Below are 16,135 nucleotides of genomic sequence, written 5' to 3'. Positions count from 1 at the left end.
GGTGCTGCAACGGCCATGTACTACCGGTGCGGACCTGGGAGAGCCGGGACTGGAGACACGGTGCTACTCCACAAGGTCTCACTGCCGACAATTCTGAACAAGCTTTGACCAGCCTGTTATAGCAGCTGATGGTGTTTTCCCTTAAAATCCTGCAACCACAGTATCTGCGCTCAAAATGGTGGCAGTTGTGCTGGGCAGCAGACCACGAGGGGTTGCAGATACCCGGGGAGTAGTGGACCTGCGTAGGGTGCCAGGAATGGGGAGAATGCCCTCCCCCCTCCTCGTTGAGAACCAGATAAGACAACCCTATGGGAAGGCGACCACCGCAGCAAGGCAGCGGCTGAAGAACCTGCACGAGCTCTGGGCTGTTAGTGACTTGTGGTCGAAGAACTCATGCAGTTTGTGGGTTTCTGGAGACTGGCTCATGGGAACCAAGTATCGGAACCAGAATTCAAGAGGGCGCTGAGAGCAAGAAGGGCTCTCAAATGGCATTGGGCACTGAAGGCTGAAGGTTTGGAACTGGAGCTCAGATTGCAGATGGTTTGAGTCTCTGCGGTTGTCGAGGCTGCGGGAGCGCTGGAGGTGAATCCATGGACACTCAGTGTCTCTGAAGGGACTCTCTCTGTGCTCCTATTGCTAGAGGCACCGGGCAATGCTCTTGGTGGCTCTTCATTTGCCTTACAGCAGACAAAAGCTGAAGAATATCATCTATATTAAATTTAATGTATTATTACGCACGACAATAAAAGGAACCTTTAAATTTTTGTATTTTGTTTCCTGCATTTTGTTATGAGTCTGTTTCCCTGGTCACAGAATCCTCACAATATTCATTTCCCAGAATATTCCTTCCTCACTCCCCCCCAGTGAGGCTTCTGTTGGCTCCTTGCGTGCCTCATCTCTTCCAAGGTGAGAGAAGATTCTTGGCATCATTCATGGTATTCTCGATTGTGTTAGTTTGACTCTCTGTTTTGGAATTCTCTTGCTTTATCTTTCCATTTTCCCTCTTTCTTCTTCTCCTGTTCCTTAAAGTGACCAAACGTTTGGTCATTACCCATGAGGCAGCATTGTTCACGTGGGAAAGCCCTCTCATCTTCGTACCCCATTACCTTTTGGAACAACGCCATTATGGCCGCCGTATCTCAATCCTGGAACTGCCGAACCAGAATAAATCTCGAAGCACACAAAGGCCGGGAACAGGTGTAGATATTTCAGCCTGTTCTGCCACTCACTACAATCAGATTTATTGTCAGAGTACATACAGATAGTCCCTGACCTACGACGGTCCGACTTACCATTTTTCGAAGTTACAATGGTAGATTCTGTGCTGTACTTCAAACTTTGGCTAGGCTATGATGTTCAGTGTCTCCACACAGCCCTGTATCAGTTCCCACACTGATCCCACTGCCCCGCTCTCTATCGACAGCCCCGCGTTGATCCCCACACTGATACCACTGCACTGCCCCACTCTCTCCCAACAGCCCCATATCAGTCCTCACACTGAATCCACTGCACAAAATTATGAAGGGTAAATGCAAGAAGGCAGTTTTCACTGAGGTTAGGTGAGATACAAACCGGGGACATTGGTTAAGGGTGAAAGGAGAATTTTAGGGAGAACATTAGGAGGAATTTCTTTACACAGAGAGTGGTGGGAGTTTGGAGCGAGCGGCCAGCTGAAATGGTAAATGCAGGGTCAATTTTAAGATTTAAGAAAAACATTGGACAGGTTCATGGATGGGAGGGGTATGGAGGGCTATGGACTGGGTGCATGTAACTGCGACCAGGCAGAATAATAGTCTGGCACAGACTAGAAGGGCCTAAGGTCCTGTTTTCTGCACTGTATGGTTCTATGTATTGTTACAAATTATTTTCACAAGGTCCATTCCAACTGAATCTCCATGGTGTATTCTGTGGGTGTGAATACAATTTGGTTCCCATGCTAGAAAGTTAGTCAGTGCATCACCAATGCACCAGAGCATTGGAGGACCCACAGTAAATATTGACAGTGAATGCACGGAGATCACTACTGGGGTCTCCCTTTCCTCTACTGATGACATTCACCAGAAGAGTTGGTTAAGTAGGCCCCAAAGACCCTTGCTATCCAACGCACTGTATCTTTGACCCACTACCATCAGGAAGGAGGTATAGGAGCGTCAAAATCAGGACAGACAGGCTGGGAAATAACCTTTTATTTAACCAAACTCTGAGATTGATGAGAAAAATTATCCCCAAGTATTTATAGATATTTGTTTTAAATTACATCTTTGTGTATATATGTGATTATTATATTCACATAAACTCAGGGGAAATTGTGCCTTTGCTATTACATCTCCCAAACTATGGAACTATAATCCTCTCTCCGTCAAATCAGCCCCTTCCTTTAACTCTTTCAAATCCAGGTTGAAGCTGTATTTTTATTTGCAAGTGTTTTGAGGCGACTGTTGACTGTTACCATGTTCTGAATCTCGGGGTCCCATTTTATTCTGCACTTTAAAGAGCTGCTTAAGTTGAGATGTCATTTATGTTCTGTACAGCACTTTGGTCAATGTGAGTTGTTTTAAATGTGCTATTTAAACTAAACTATTATGTGCTGTGTATCGAGTGTGCACCATGGTCCAGAGAATCACTGTTTCGTCTTGTTATCCATGAACAGTCAGACGATAATAAATTTGAGCTTGACTATAACAGCACAGTACAGTCCCTCTGGCCCACGCTGTTGTGTCAACCTGTATAAACCAACTCCCTACTTCACTCCCATAACCCTCTGTTTTTCTTATATATGTCAAAAAATGAGAGCAAAAAGCTGTAAGAAAGGTCAGAGCAGATGAATCAATACTTCACCACAAAGCAGGATTGCAGCTACTTTTCAAGGCTATTATCGCCAACATTGCCCATCTCTGTATCGCCCTTTCTGGCAGCCAAAGGGTTTCCTTCGCCCCTTTTACACAGAGCTTGAAAGCTGGGTTTTATCTGCCTTTCGAGCTCTGTGTGAAAAAATAATTCAAAGGTGGTTTGGTGGGGAGGTCTAGACTTATCCGTCTTCGATCCGCCAAGGTAGGTACTCTCAGCAGTGGAGCGTATCGATGCAGGACAACTCATGTTGTCAGGTCGAATTGACAAGAGAAGATGACATCGCGATGTTGGGTCCAGAAAAGGTTCATAGTCAGTAGCGAGTAGAGCAGGGGGCACTACTAGGCGCATAGTGTGCGAATGTCAGCGCCTGATTGAATCAGATTCAATGGGTCTGGAAACAATCACACGTAGCTTTTATTGACACACAATAATTTGTAGAAGGGCATTGGAAAATGTTACGGGAATAAAACACGCACACGGTTTATAAAAGGGCATGGGAAAATGTTAAATAGTACACAATTACTGCAACTATGTCTTATGGTCTTATAAAAGTGTGCGAAAGGGGTGCCGTTTAGTACATTTATAGCCCATTCAGAGCCAGCTCTTCAGCGCTTGACGTCCTGCTTTGCGGAAACTGCCAAAATGTTTGGCCTGGAAGTCAGCCTGAAGAAAACTGAGGTCCTCCATCAGCCAGCTCCCCACCATGACTACCAGCCCCCCCACATCTCCATCGGGCACACAAAACTCAAAACGGTCAACCAGTTTACCTATCTCGGCTGCACCCTTTCATCAGATGCAAGGATCGACAATGAGATAGACAACAGACTCGCCAAGGCAAATAGCGCCTTTGGAAGACTACACAAAAGAGTCTGGAAAAACAACCAACTGAAAAACCTCACAAAGATAAGCGTATACAGAGCCGTTGTCATACCCACACTCCTGTTCGGCTCCGAATCATGGGTCCTCTACCGGCACCACCTACGGCTCCTAGAACGCTTCCACCAGCGTTGTCTCCGCTCCATCCTCAACATCCATTGGAGCGCTCACACCCCTAACGTCGAGGTACTCGAGATGGCAGAGGTCGACAGCATCGAGTCCACGCTGCTGAAGATCCAGCTGCGCTGGATGGGTCACGTCTCCAGAATGGAGGACCATCGCCTTCCCAAGATCGTATTATATGGCGAGCTCTCCACTGGCCACCGTGACAGAGGTGCACCAAAGAAAAGGTACAGGGACTGCCTAAAGAAATCTCTTGGTGCCTGCCACATTGACCACCGCCAGTGGGCTGATAACGCCTCAAACCGTGCATCTTGGCGCCTCACAGTTTGGCGGGCAGCAGCCTCCTTTGAAGAAGACCGCAGAGCCCACCTCACTGACAAAAGGCAAAGGAGGAAAAACCCAACACCCAACCCCAACCAACCAATTTTCCCTTGCAACCGCTGCAATCGTGTCTGCCTGTCCCGCATCGGACTGGTCAGCCACAAACGAGCCTGCAGCTGACGTGGACTTTTTACCCCCTCCATAAATCTTCGTCCGCGAAGCCAAGCCAAAGAAAAAGAGACACTTAATATACTGGCACACATTTGTTTGCAAATAACTGCAGTTCTGATAGTGCAAAACTATTCTGTAACCTCAGTCCCAGCAGCCAGAACAATTGTATATTTTAGGGTTGAAAGTCTATCTGTGAAAATTTCTAAAAATGAACAGAAATAGTCAGAAATTGTGCACAGGTGAGTGTTATTCCTATAACATTTTCCCATGCTCTTCTATAATTGCATGCCAATAAAAGGTATGTGTGCTTGGAAACCCTTGTGTCCAGACCCACCAAATCTGATTCTTTTCTCAACACAACACAATGACACACCAGGCACTGACATTGCTGTGCTACACGTCCTGCCTCTTTTGCTTCGGGAAGCCGGCTTGCAAGGACTCATGGATCTGGCTTTTTTCTGTTCTGTGTGAACAAGCAAGCCAGTTTCCAAAGACGGGTCATGTATACAGCAATAACGCTGAATGCTACTGAGGTGAGAATGGAGTGAGAGACAAGGCAGTGCAGAATGCTTTCTTAGCCAGACAAAAGCTGCAGTCGGGATAATTGTCTATCCTTGCCTATCACTCCCCAGTCACTGCATAATCCTCTCTCAGTGCAATTTTTAGAGTCAAGCGAGCTCTTCCAATGTCACCTTGTAATTCGGAAAGGATTTCCCCTCAGTGGGTGGCACTCTGCGTCTACTACAGTTGCATTACGCAATGATTCTGAATCACCTTGGCCAATTCAGTTTTTGGTTCCCTAGTGGTTGACACTTTAATTACGACAAGTCCTCTTACAAAAATAGAGAGGGAGGGAGAGTTACAACACATTGGAGGAACAGCATCTCATATTGACATCAACTTCTCCGGTTTCCGTTAGACATTCTGCCTCCCCACCCCCACGTCTCCTTATCTGTAGCTCTATCTCCCTCCACTTTTCCCTCTATCTCCTTTACCTCATCTCGGCATTCACAGACTCTCCCCCACACCCCTCCCTCATCATCAATTCTCACCCTTCTGGCCTCTCCTCCATATCCCTCTGTCGGTTAGTCTATACACCTCCCCCCGCCATTTCTTTTATTCAGAGGCTTGCCTGCTTTTCCCAGACCTTGAAGAAAGGCTCAGGCCTGAAACGTCAGTGAATATATCTTTACCTCCTATGGAGGTAAATTCCTCCAGCATTTCTGTATCTTTACAACAGTCCAAGCACTGGTGCTTCTGACATTGACTGTAATGCTCTACGAGGCTGGACAATTTCAATATAATTTGACCCTACTGATTAAAAACAATCAATAACTTGAACTGTATTTTAAATGCTGCTATTGTATATGACTAATTTATGTTGTTGAGTCATATTGCAGAGAAACTGGTCCTTCAGCACTCAGAGCCCACTTAATTCTCCCTTAATGACCTCTACATTGAAAGCATCTTGAAAGGGTGCAGCATTGCGTGGTATGGGAACTGCTCTGCCCAAGACCATGAGAAACTGAAGAGAGCTGTGACTCTCTTCACCGCCCTCCCACCAGGAAGAAGATTCACGAGTGTGAGATCAGTTTCAAGGACAGCTCGCTTCCCACTGTTATCAGACTCTGAAATGAAGTGTGCCATTACAAACTTGCATTAACTTTGGTCCGTACCAACGGGTCTCTCTGTATAACTCGAGTGAAGCACAAAAGTCTGCAGACCCTGCGATCGCAGTAAAAACACAGGAACGCTTATGGAACTCAGCAAGTGTCTGAGCAGGTAAAGATCTATAACTGACGTTGTGGGCTTGAGCCCTTCATCAAAGTAAAAAGCAGGACGAGCTCCTGAATTAAAAGGCTGGGGAGAACGGAAAAAAGGACAGGAGGAGGAGTACAGAACAACAGACAAAAGGTGATAATTAGGCATGGATAGGACAGGAGAGGTGAGAATTGATCCAGAGAGGGGAGGGAATCTTCGTGTAACTGTAGTTTTCCACCATGATTTATATATATATGTGATGTCTGCCTGTAAGGTGACATTGCATCTTGGTATACGTGATCTTGTATCTTGAAAAATTCCCATCAACTTAACCCAGATGCTATACCACTCGTCTACACGCTCAGAGAAATGTTACCAATTAATCAACCAACCCGCACATTTCTTTGAATTAACAGAGGACTCAGTAGATCCACCAATATACATATAAATTTAATGCAGAGACCACCAAGGGTCAGGTTTAAACTAAGTTCTCTGGACACGTGAGGCAGGAGCGCTACAAGCTGGGCAACTGAAGGAAAAGGCCTAAAATGATCAGTGATTGATAGATTAACTGGAATTACTGACATAACAAGCCAAGATAACTTCTTATCTGAAATGAAAATTCATCCTCACTGCCTTAAAATAAAATCATCCCTTTTCTCTTTCAGATCCAGAACATTTGAGAGTTGTTAACAATCCCACGGATGTCAATGTTGTTCTTTCAAAAAATGCTATTCATAAACTATTTGCTCAGAAATGTTCAGTGTGTAATTTTACTGAATAATAGATTAGACGAAACCTCCGTATTTTAAAATCTTTCAAGCTGTTTGTTGCATGAAGCACAAAGTCAATGTCTATCTGCTGAAGACCATCATCACAAGATACAGGAGCAGAAGTAGACTCATCGGGCCATCTAGTCTACCCCACCATCTAATCATGAGCTGATCCATCCTCCCACTCAGCTCCACTCCTCAACTTTCTCCCTTGATGCCCTGATGAATCAAATGCCTATCACTCACCAGTCAGTGCATAATCCTCTCTCAGTGCAATTTTTAGAGTCAAGCGAGCTCTTCCAATGTCACCTCGTAATTCGGAAAGGATTTCCCCTCAGTGGGTGGCACTCTGCGTCTACTACAGTTGCATTACGCAATGATTTGCCGTAAATGCACCCAATGACCTCACTTCCACAGCCGCCTGAAGCAACAACTTCAGAGACTCATGACCCTCTGACTAAAGACATTTTTTCTGCGTCTCTCTTTTAAATTAACACCCTTGTATCCTGAAGTTATGCCGTCTTGTCCTAGAATCCCCTACTATGGGAAGCACCCTTGCCACATCTACTCTGTCCAGGCCTTTCAGCATTTGAAATGCCTCTATGAGGTCCCCCCTCATCCTTCTGTACTCCAACAAGTACAGTTCAAGAGCCGACACCATTCTTCATAATGCTAATCCTGGTGTCATTCTAGTGAATCTTCCCTGAAGTCGCTCCAACGCCAGCACATCTTTTCTCAAATAAGGCGCCCAAAACTGTACCCAGTTCTCCAAGTGAGGTCTCACCAGTGCTTTATAGAGTCTCAACATCACATCCCTGCTCTTGTACGCTTCTCCTCTGGAAATGAATGCCAACGTTGCATTCGTCGTCTTCACCACCCACTCAACCTGCAGGTTATCCTGCACGAGGACTCCCAAGTCCCTCTGCACCTCGGAATTTTGACTCTTCTCCCCATCTAAATAATAGCCTGCTCGTCTATTACTTCTACCAAAGAGCATGACCGTATACTTTCCAACATTGTGTTTCATATGAAAATTTCACTCCATATCTCTCTCTACAGGAGCTGTATTTTATTTCTATTTACGGTTTAAATGAGCCCCTTCCCTTTTAATTTGCACAGAATGTTTCTGCTGGCTGGGTGGAGATGCTTTTAGACTAAGCAGCAGTCTTTAGACTAATAAAGCACACAAAAGAGACAAAGATCAAACCGAAAAGAAAATGCAGGGAAATCCAGAAATGCTTAGCAGGTCAGTCAGCATCAGAGGGGAAAGAAGTAAATTTAACTGCAATACTAATTCTGCTTCTCCTTCCACTGGTGCTGCCTGAGCACTGAAGCTCACTCTGTTTTTATTTCAGGTTTGCAGCAGCTGCAGTTTTTTTTCTCTTTAGTGATCAAGCTCTGTTTTGCCTGGTGTCTCCAAAGCAACTCTTACCCCGTTCACAGGCTTTGCAAAAGCATCATCAATTTGTTCTGGGACAGGCTCCAGCATCAAGCTTTGAGGCAAATCTTTCTCATTTCCCCCCAGAATGGCAAATGGCGAGAAAATTGCCGCGTGGTTTTGTGTAGAGAGGCCTGGGGGAGGGGTTCTTCTGTATGGATCACATGCAGCAGGTAAGCAAGAGGGATTGAATTTAAGAGCAGGGAGATTCTGCTGCAACTGGATGGTATACTGGTTCGGCCGCACCTGGAGTACTGAGGGCTGTTCTGGTCTCTTTACTTGAGAAAATATTTATTGGCTTTGGAGGGGGGTGCAGAGGAGGTTCACCAGGATGACCCTGCAAATAAGTGGGTTAGCTTAGAAGGAGAGATTGAGTCACCTTGGGACTGTACTCATCAGAGTTTCGAAGGTTGAGGGGAAAATTTTATAGAGACAAATAACATTATCAAAAGATTAGATAAGGTAGAAGCAGGGTGATTGGTTCCCTTAGCAGGTGAGACCAGAACTAGTGAACACAGTATTAAGATTCAGGTGAGTAGATTTAAGGCGGAGATGAGGTGGAACTGCTTCTCCTAGAGAGTAGTGAATCTGTGGAATGCTTCACCCCAGGAAGCAGTAGATTCTGCCTCGTTAAATTTATTCAATTTTTGAAGAATAGGGGAATTAAGGATTGTGGGGAATAGGCAGGAAGGTAGAGCTGAGTCCATGGCTGGATTAGCTAGGATCTACTGAATGGCAGAGCAGGCTCAACAGGCCAGATAGCCAACTTGTGCTCCTCATGCTAAGTGCCCTAATTATTTTGCTGGCTTTTGATGGCGGGATTGCGATATTGGCTTCCTGGATTCCATTGGAGCTAATGGATTGGGTGCAGCAGAGCTCTATTACAAGTGTGTGATTGCCTTTGGGGCCATGTAGTTACGTTGGGACATGGGCAGTGGACTTCCGGCTCACCTCTAGACGATCAGTCCTCATCAGCTTCTGGGCTGCAGCCGCAGTGTGGACCGGAACGGCATGGTTTCCTGTCACCAGCATTGGCGCACTGGGGAGGATCTCAGCTGGCACCAAGTTCGGAGAAACAGGTCCCAGGTACGGGTTGAAGGGTGCGGTGGGATTGGTCGCGAGACCTGTTGTGACGGAGAACATTGGCTGAAAGACAGAAAAAGACCAAAAGAGAGTTTAGTCAGCAGGTCACCTTGAATTTCCCTCCCAACTACAGTATGCCCAATATGAGTTCAATGACTACTATCCAGCATCGTATGGAGGAAACTTTTGGGCATGCTGGCACAAGGCAGAACATTACTTAGGTCCCAGCTAGAAATACTGAGGCACTTCTGGTTAGCACACATAAGCAATGATATTGAGTGTTCAGGGAATGCCCACACATATGGATTGCAGACTTCACTTGCAGTGACTGGGAGGTATGGGTTGATTCTCCTTGGAGCTGGCCTACAGGGCAAGATGGCGTTGAACCTGAGTCCGACCCGGTTGAACCAATGAAATGATGAGGGAACAGGTATCAAGGAGGTGTGATTGGGATACGGGACCTCAAGGTCGGGTTCATCCACTGAACATCATGCCGTGTGGGGTTTGAAAGTTTGGGGGTGAGGGCATCAGAGGCAGCGAGATCAACCAACACTCAGAGGGGACACAGGTTAACTTCTCTCTTTTATTTAAATAATGACGCTGGTCACTTAGTGATTCTCTGTTTCCCCTAAAAAAAGGAGACAAAGAAAAAGGTTTCTGTGCCATGAACAATCTGCTGGAGGAACTCAGTGGGTTGGGCAGCATCCGTGGGAGAAAAACAACTGTCAACGTTCCTTTCTTCATCAAGTCTTGGTTCCAACCCCAAAATTTTTTCCCCCTACAGATGGTCCTTGACCCACTGAGTTCCACCAGCAGATTGTTTCTTGCTCAATTCCAGTGTCCAGATTTTTGTGGGCCTTGCGTAGATGACAATAAAATTAATCTTGAATGTCGAGAGACCCCTCTCAAGAGGCAATGAATGCAGCACCGATGATTTCCCTTTACCTCCCTATTCCTCAAAAATTCCCAGCCCTATTTCCGAGCTGGACAAGTTGAAGAGTGCTTGGTACATGCAGAGAAAGTCAAGCTCGAATGAATGAAGAGTTTATTGTCATATACATGAGTGCAGTGTACGGATGCACTGAGTCAGAAGAGGGATGAGAGTGTTCCTCCGATCAGGGAGATGTGCCTTCCTGGTATTTGTAAAAACACGGAGGAACTCGGCCGGTCTTGCAGCGCCCATAGGAAGTAAAGATATACGACCGACATTTTGCGCCTGAGCCCTTCTTCAAGGTACGAGGAAAAGGCAGACAGGTGTCTGAATTAAAAGACTGGAAAGAAAGGAAGTGCAGGGAGAAGAGTAAAGACCAACAGATGGAGGGTGTGAATTGGAAAAGGGTAGGAGGACAGGTGAGAGGAAAGATACCTTGAAGGCCTGAAACATCGGTAATATAGCTTTGTCTCTTACGGACGCTGTGAAACCAGTTGAGTTCCTGCAATATTTCTGTTTTTACTATAATCGCAGAATCTGTAGACTTTCATGATTCACTCCCCGGTATTAGTGAGCCAGAATGCTCATGACATGTGGAGGGACAGGGTTAAAGAGAAGGGGTGAGATTAATACTATTAATGTGCACTTGTTTGTCAGTTTCACAATCAATAGCAGAAGTTTACGTGCACTCTGGGACCAACTAAATCTTATGTAAATGACCTTTAAATTTTAAATGGATTTTTTTCTAAACTTTAGACATACAGCACAGTAACAGGCCCACGAGCTGTGCTGCCCAAATACACCCAATTGACCTACACGTTTTTGAAGGGTGTGAGGAAACTGGGGCATTCGGAGGAACTCCACACAGAAATGGAGAGAACGCACAAGTTCCTTACAGACAGCACCAGACTTTTGAGGCACAATTTATTTGTTTTTCCCAGTGCTGTTCCTATCAATGCCCTCAGCGATCACACTCCCTGTTGTCTAGACTCTCTCCACAATCACTGCAATGACTGGTTATGGTGAAAATAATGTTAACTGCTTTAAAATTCCCTCAGTCCAGGTTGAGAAACACGAATTAATCTAAATGTCCGTCCTTCACCTGGCAGTGAAGATATAGCGCAAAAAGTTCCTGAACTTTTGATACAGCTTTACCAGAATGTTTTGAGAGATGAGGGATTCTGGCTAATGGAGCCATTGGCATAGTTGGGAATACTTTGGGAGACACACAAGAGACTGTGAGTGTTGAAGAAAAACACAATCCGGAACTCAGCAGGTCGACCAACATCAGTGGGGGATGTTAAAAACACAAGATGCTGGAAAAGCTGAGCAGGTCAAACAGTCTCCTTCGTGTAGCCAAGGTAAAGCAATCTCCCAGTCTGAGGCCGGTCTCTCTGATGTAGAGAAGGCAACGAAGGATGCAGCTCTTTGTGCCAATGGGAGATGGTCAACCTTTTGGGTTGGACTTCCTGCAGTTTCGTCGACCAGTTCGGACCGGACACATTGACCGTTCTCTTTTCTCCCACTCTGACACTGCTCGACCCACTGAGTTCCTGCAGCTGACTGTTTTGCCCAGCAGTGGAGATGGACAAGGTCATGACAGTTTCAGACAGAAGGGATCTTTTTCCATTAGGGGATGGTTGAAGGACTGAGGATGTTGGATGCAAAAGTGAGGGACAAATTAAAATGAAAGAAAATATATTTCCAAAGACATATTGGATTGGGTGAATTGGTCACAAGGGTGTATTTGGACAACGTGGTCCGGAAGAACATTTTTCGTTGCTGCATCTCTAAATTAAAAATGGATAATGTAGAGATTTTGCACAGTTCAAGTAATGCTTTGGGCAGTGGTTCTCAACCTTTCTTTCCACTCATCCCACTTTAAGTAATCCCTATGCCATCGGTGCTCTGTGATTAGTAAGGGACTGCTTAAGGTGGGATGTGAGTGGGAAGGGAAGGCTGAGAACCACTGTTCTAGATCCAATTGTTACTGAAATATTTTGCTTGAGAAAATTTGTCATCGGCCAATTCCCTTTGGAGTTCTGAAACCGTGCACATAACGAGTCAATGAGGGACGATTAAAACAGTGGTTTTCTAACTTTTTCTTTTCACCCACATTCCACCTTCAGCAATCCCTTACTAATCACAGAGCACTAATGGCATAGGGATTACTTAAAGTGGGATGTGAGTGGAAAGCAAAAGGTTGAGAACCACTGGCTTAGTGCAACACTAACACGATGCCAGTGACCCAGGTTCAAATCCCATGCTGTCTGTAAAGCATTTGTATGTGCTCCCCGTGGGTTTCCTTGGGGCGCTCCGGTTTCCTTCCACCCTTTAAAAATGTACAGGGGTTGTAGGTGGATTGGGTAGCATGGGCTTGTGGTTACTGTTTTACCATGCTGAATGTCTACATTTATTTTAAATAGTGCGGGTGATAGAAACAATAGGTCTGGGCTTTCAAAACAGAAAGGGATTTACAGATGAGAGAACATTAATGCAGAGGATTTTGTGAAAAGTGGGTGGGGTCATCGCAGAAGAAATTTCTCGATCAGAGACAGCATTTGCAAAGGGACCAACTGGCCTCCTTCTGTGTGGTAGCGATTCCAGGGTGGAACAGGGAGGGACCCACACATTGTTCCAAAGAGTGTGTCATTCCCTAGAGCCGCTTAGGTTGGAGCTGACCGGCCACAAGACTATTGAAATGCCTGCAAATTCAGTGTGGACAGATTTAATGGTGAACTTTAAACAAGAATTGGTTAAACGTTAGGAAAAAGAAAGGTGGAGATAATTGCAGGGAAGGAATCAGGTTACAGAGCCAGCGACCGGGACTTGGGTTTGAATCTAATGCTGTCTGTAAGGAGTTTGTTTGTTGTCCCTGTTTCTGTGTGGGTTTCCTCCCACGGCTCGAAACGTATTGGGGGCTGTAGTTTAACTGGGTGTAATTAGGGTGCAGTGGCTTTTGGGCTGAAAGAAACAGTTATCATGATGTACATCTCAATTTAAATTTAAAGCGGGCAGGACAGGCACTACGGTCTGTGGCTTTTCCCCAGTGTCGATGTTTCCAGAGGGCATGGGTTTGAGTTGAGAGAGGAAAGATTTAAGAGGGAGCCATATGGACAATTTTGCCACTCAGAGGGTAGTCCCTATAAGGAATGAGCTGCAAGCGGAAACTAAAAATGGTCAGATGTTTGGCTTTCAAATGTCGTGCTCAGAATGAATCATGGATTGGAAAGATCATGGACCAAGTACAGGCAAATAGGACTCAGCCAGAAGGCCAACTGGCCAGCATGAATTAGTTGGGCCAAAGGGCATATTCTGTGCTGTGGGACTCGATGGCCTAATTCAGTGTTGCACCATTACATGAAATCCCTGCAATGAAACTTCCCCACCCAGAATCTTGTTACAACACCCTCCCCCCTCCATGCAAACATAACTAGTGGGAATGGATATCTTTCCCGGCGTATTTACCTCATTAAACCACCACCCTCGTTGTCCACCATCCGTCATCTGCCAACACATTAGAAGAACACATGGGTATTGCTGCAAGCAAATTCTGCCTGGTTACAAAAGCACACTGATCTCTACTGAGCATGCTCACTATACCATGGCAAGCATTACCAATGGGAACAGGAAGGTTGGCTGCAGGTGAGGTGAACCAAAGCCCAGGTTTCCACCTAACTCCTCAATTGCGGTCTTCCGGCTGAGGTGTGAGAGAGACAGAGTAACTCTCCATTTGCTCCATCCCGCTGGGCAGTCCATCTCGGGGAGGGAGTGGGTGGGGTGGCAAACTTGGTGCAGGGTTGTTGCAATGCTGCAAATCGATCACCACAGAAGACTATTGTCCTTCCTGTCCATTTTCAAGTGAAAATTGACAACCCCTAGGGTGGACATTGCGAGTGTTTCCGATCAACCACTCTCTTGCTGGAGTGGGGCCATCCCTGAAGGAGCAGGTGGGCCGGGGTAGGGGGGTGGGGGCAGTGTTGGCCAGTTTTACCAGGGTTTATATGAGAGACCATCAGGGTGCATGAGTAGGTCTCAGGGAAGGAGTCCACATGATGCACCGTGGCCTGGTGATGGGGAACTGCGGGGGCAATGGGTCTCAGAGCTGGCCAGGTGACAGGCTGGAAGCTGTGACCCCTAGGGTGTGCACTGTCACTCGGCACCCATCAACTCATTTCCCTGTTGACAGTCAAGAGTGAAGAGAGGGAATGGGCAATGAGTCAGGCATCCACCGCACCTCCCCAGCACCCTCTTCCATCCCCAAACACTAATAACCCAAACGTCCTGTCACAACAGGCTGACTCAGCTGAACCTAGAGAGAGGGGGAGAAAGGAAGATGTGAATACGTGGAATGGAAGGGTGTGAACACACATACTCTCTCTCTCTCACACACACACACACACACACACACACACACACACAAACACACACATACACACTAACTCACACACTCATTATTTGCACACACACACAATTACACACATATACCCATACACTCACATACATATGCACACGGAAACACACACACACACACACACACACACACACACACACACACACACACACACACACACACACACACACACACACACACACACACACAGAGCCCTTCCTATACACATAGGCTTTTACAAAGGAGATACGAGCCGATCCTCCAGTAAATGTCCAGAGGTCTTGTCCTTGACACGAACACCAAATGTCACTGAGGTCAAGCAGTGCATTCAGTGAATTATAGTTTCATCCAAACCTGCCCTGGTCAAAGATGTGGGTCCATGGCATAATGGTATCCATGAGACCCAGTGGGGGATGTTGGTGGGCTTTGAGTGCACCAGAATCAGTTGCCTCTTGTTCATCTCTATCCCGGGAAATAAAACCTCCGGCCTTCCACATCATCAGTGCCTCTTACCATCTTGTACACCTCTATCAGGTCTATCCTCCACCCCCATTCTCTGTCGCTCCAAGGAGAAAAGACCAAGTTCACTCAGTGTCATTCCTCAGAGGGGGCCCTGGCACTTGAGTTCCATCAACCCAGTACCCATAAGTAGTCAAACTCGAGGGCAACAAATCACGACGTTGCCAACACTGCCACCACCCTCCTCCACCCATCCCCAATGTCGCCAGCTCATGCCAATATGTTTGCCAGCTTCCTGTACAGCACACTGGACTGAGCTTTTCACTGGGTCTTTGTACATGTGACAACAGACCATTCCGTTCATAAGTAGTCAGGCTGGTGGGATAGAGATATGTCCATATTTTTAAAAACATTTTATTACATTTTGAGATACAGTCACAGCCCATTCTGGCTAATGAACCAGCACTTCCCAACTACACCAATTAACCTACAAACCCCCCGCATGTATTTTTTTGGAGGGTGAGAGGGAAATCAAACCAGAGCACCCAGAGGAAACCCACACAGGTAGAACATACAACCTCCTGACTGACAGCACCAAATTCAAACCTAGGTCACTAGCTCTGGAGTGGAGTTCCGTAACACTTTAGCTCATACATCCACACCTCTTAATACCACACCTCACTACTGAAAGGATGTGGATGCTTATAGAGAGGGTGCAGAGGAGATTTACAAGGATGCTGGCTGGATTGGGGAGTGTGTCTTATGAGGACAGGATGAGTGAACTTGGTCTTTTCTCCTTGGAGTGACAGAGAATGGGGGTGGAGGATAGACCTGATAGAGGTGTACAAGATGGTAAGAGGCACTGATGATGTGGAAGGCCGGAGGTTTTATTTCTCGGGATAAATGGCTAACGTAAGGGGGCATAATTTTAAGGTGCTTGGGAGTAAGTACAGGGG

General features: G+C 46.1%; 1 protein-coding gene across 17 annotated transcripts in view; it reads right to left on the bottom strand.

Annotated features, from left to right (window-relative positions):
• Positions 1-16,135, bottom strand: part of LOC138742714 (muscleblind-like protein 1) — a 275,672-nt gene that overhangs the window by 45,756 nt on the left and 213,781 nt on the right. For 11 of the 17 annotated variants that reach the window (XM_069897487.1, XM_069897488.1, XM_069897478.1 and 8 more), the window contains 2 exons: positions 13,796-13,834; positions 9,265-9,459 (listed from right to left, as the gene is read on the bottom strand). In XM_069897487.1, coding sequence (XP_069753588.1) covers positions 9,265-9,459; positions 13,796-13,834 — 234 coding nt within the window. The remainder of the gene's footprint in view (positions 1-9,264; positions 9,460-13,795; positions 13,835-16,135) is intronic. The other 6 variants (XM_069897490.1, XM_069897481.1, XM_069897479.1 and 3 more) reach the window with 1 other exon arrangement.

The sequence above is a fragment of the Narcine bancroftii genome, chromosome 9, assembly GCF_036971445.1.
Source record: "Narcine bancroftii isolate sNarBan1 chromosome 9, sNarBan1.hap1, whole genome shotgun sequence".
In the NCBI taxonomy this organism is placed as follows: domain Eukaryota; kingdom Metazoa; phylum Chordata; class Chondrichthyes; order Torpediniformes; family Narcinidae; genus Narcine; species Narcine bancroftii.
This window is presented reverse-complemented; position numbering and strand designations above follow the sequence as displayed.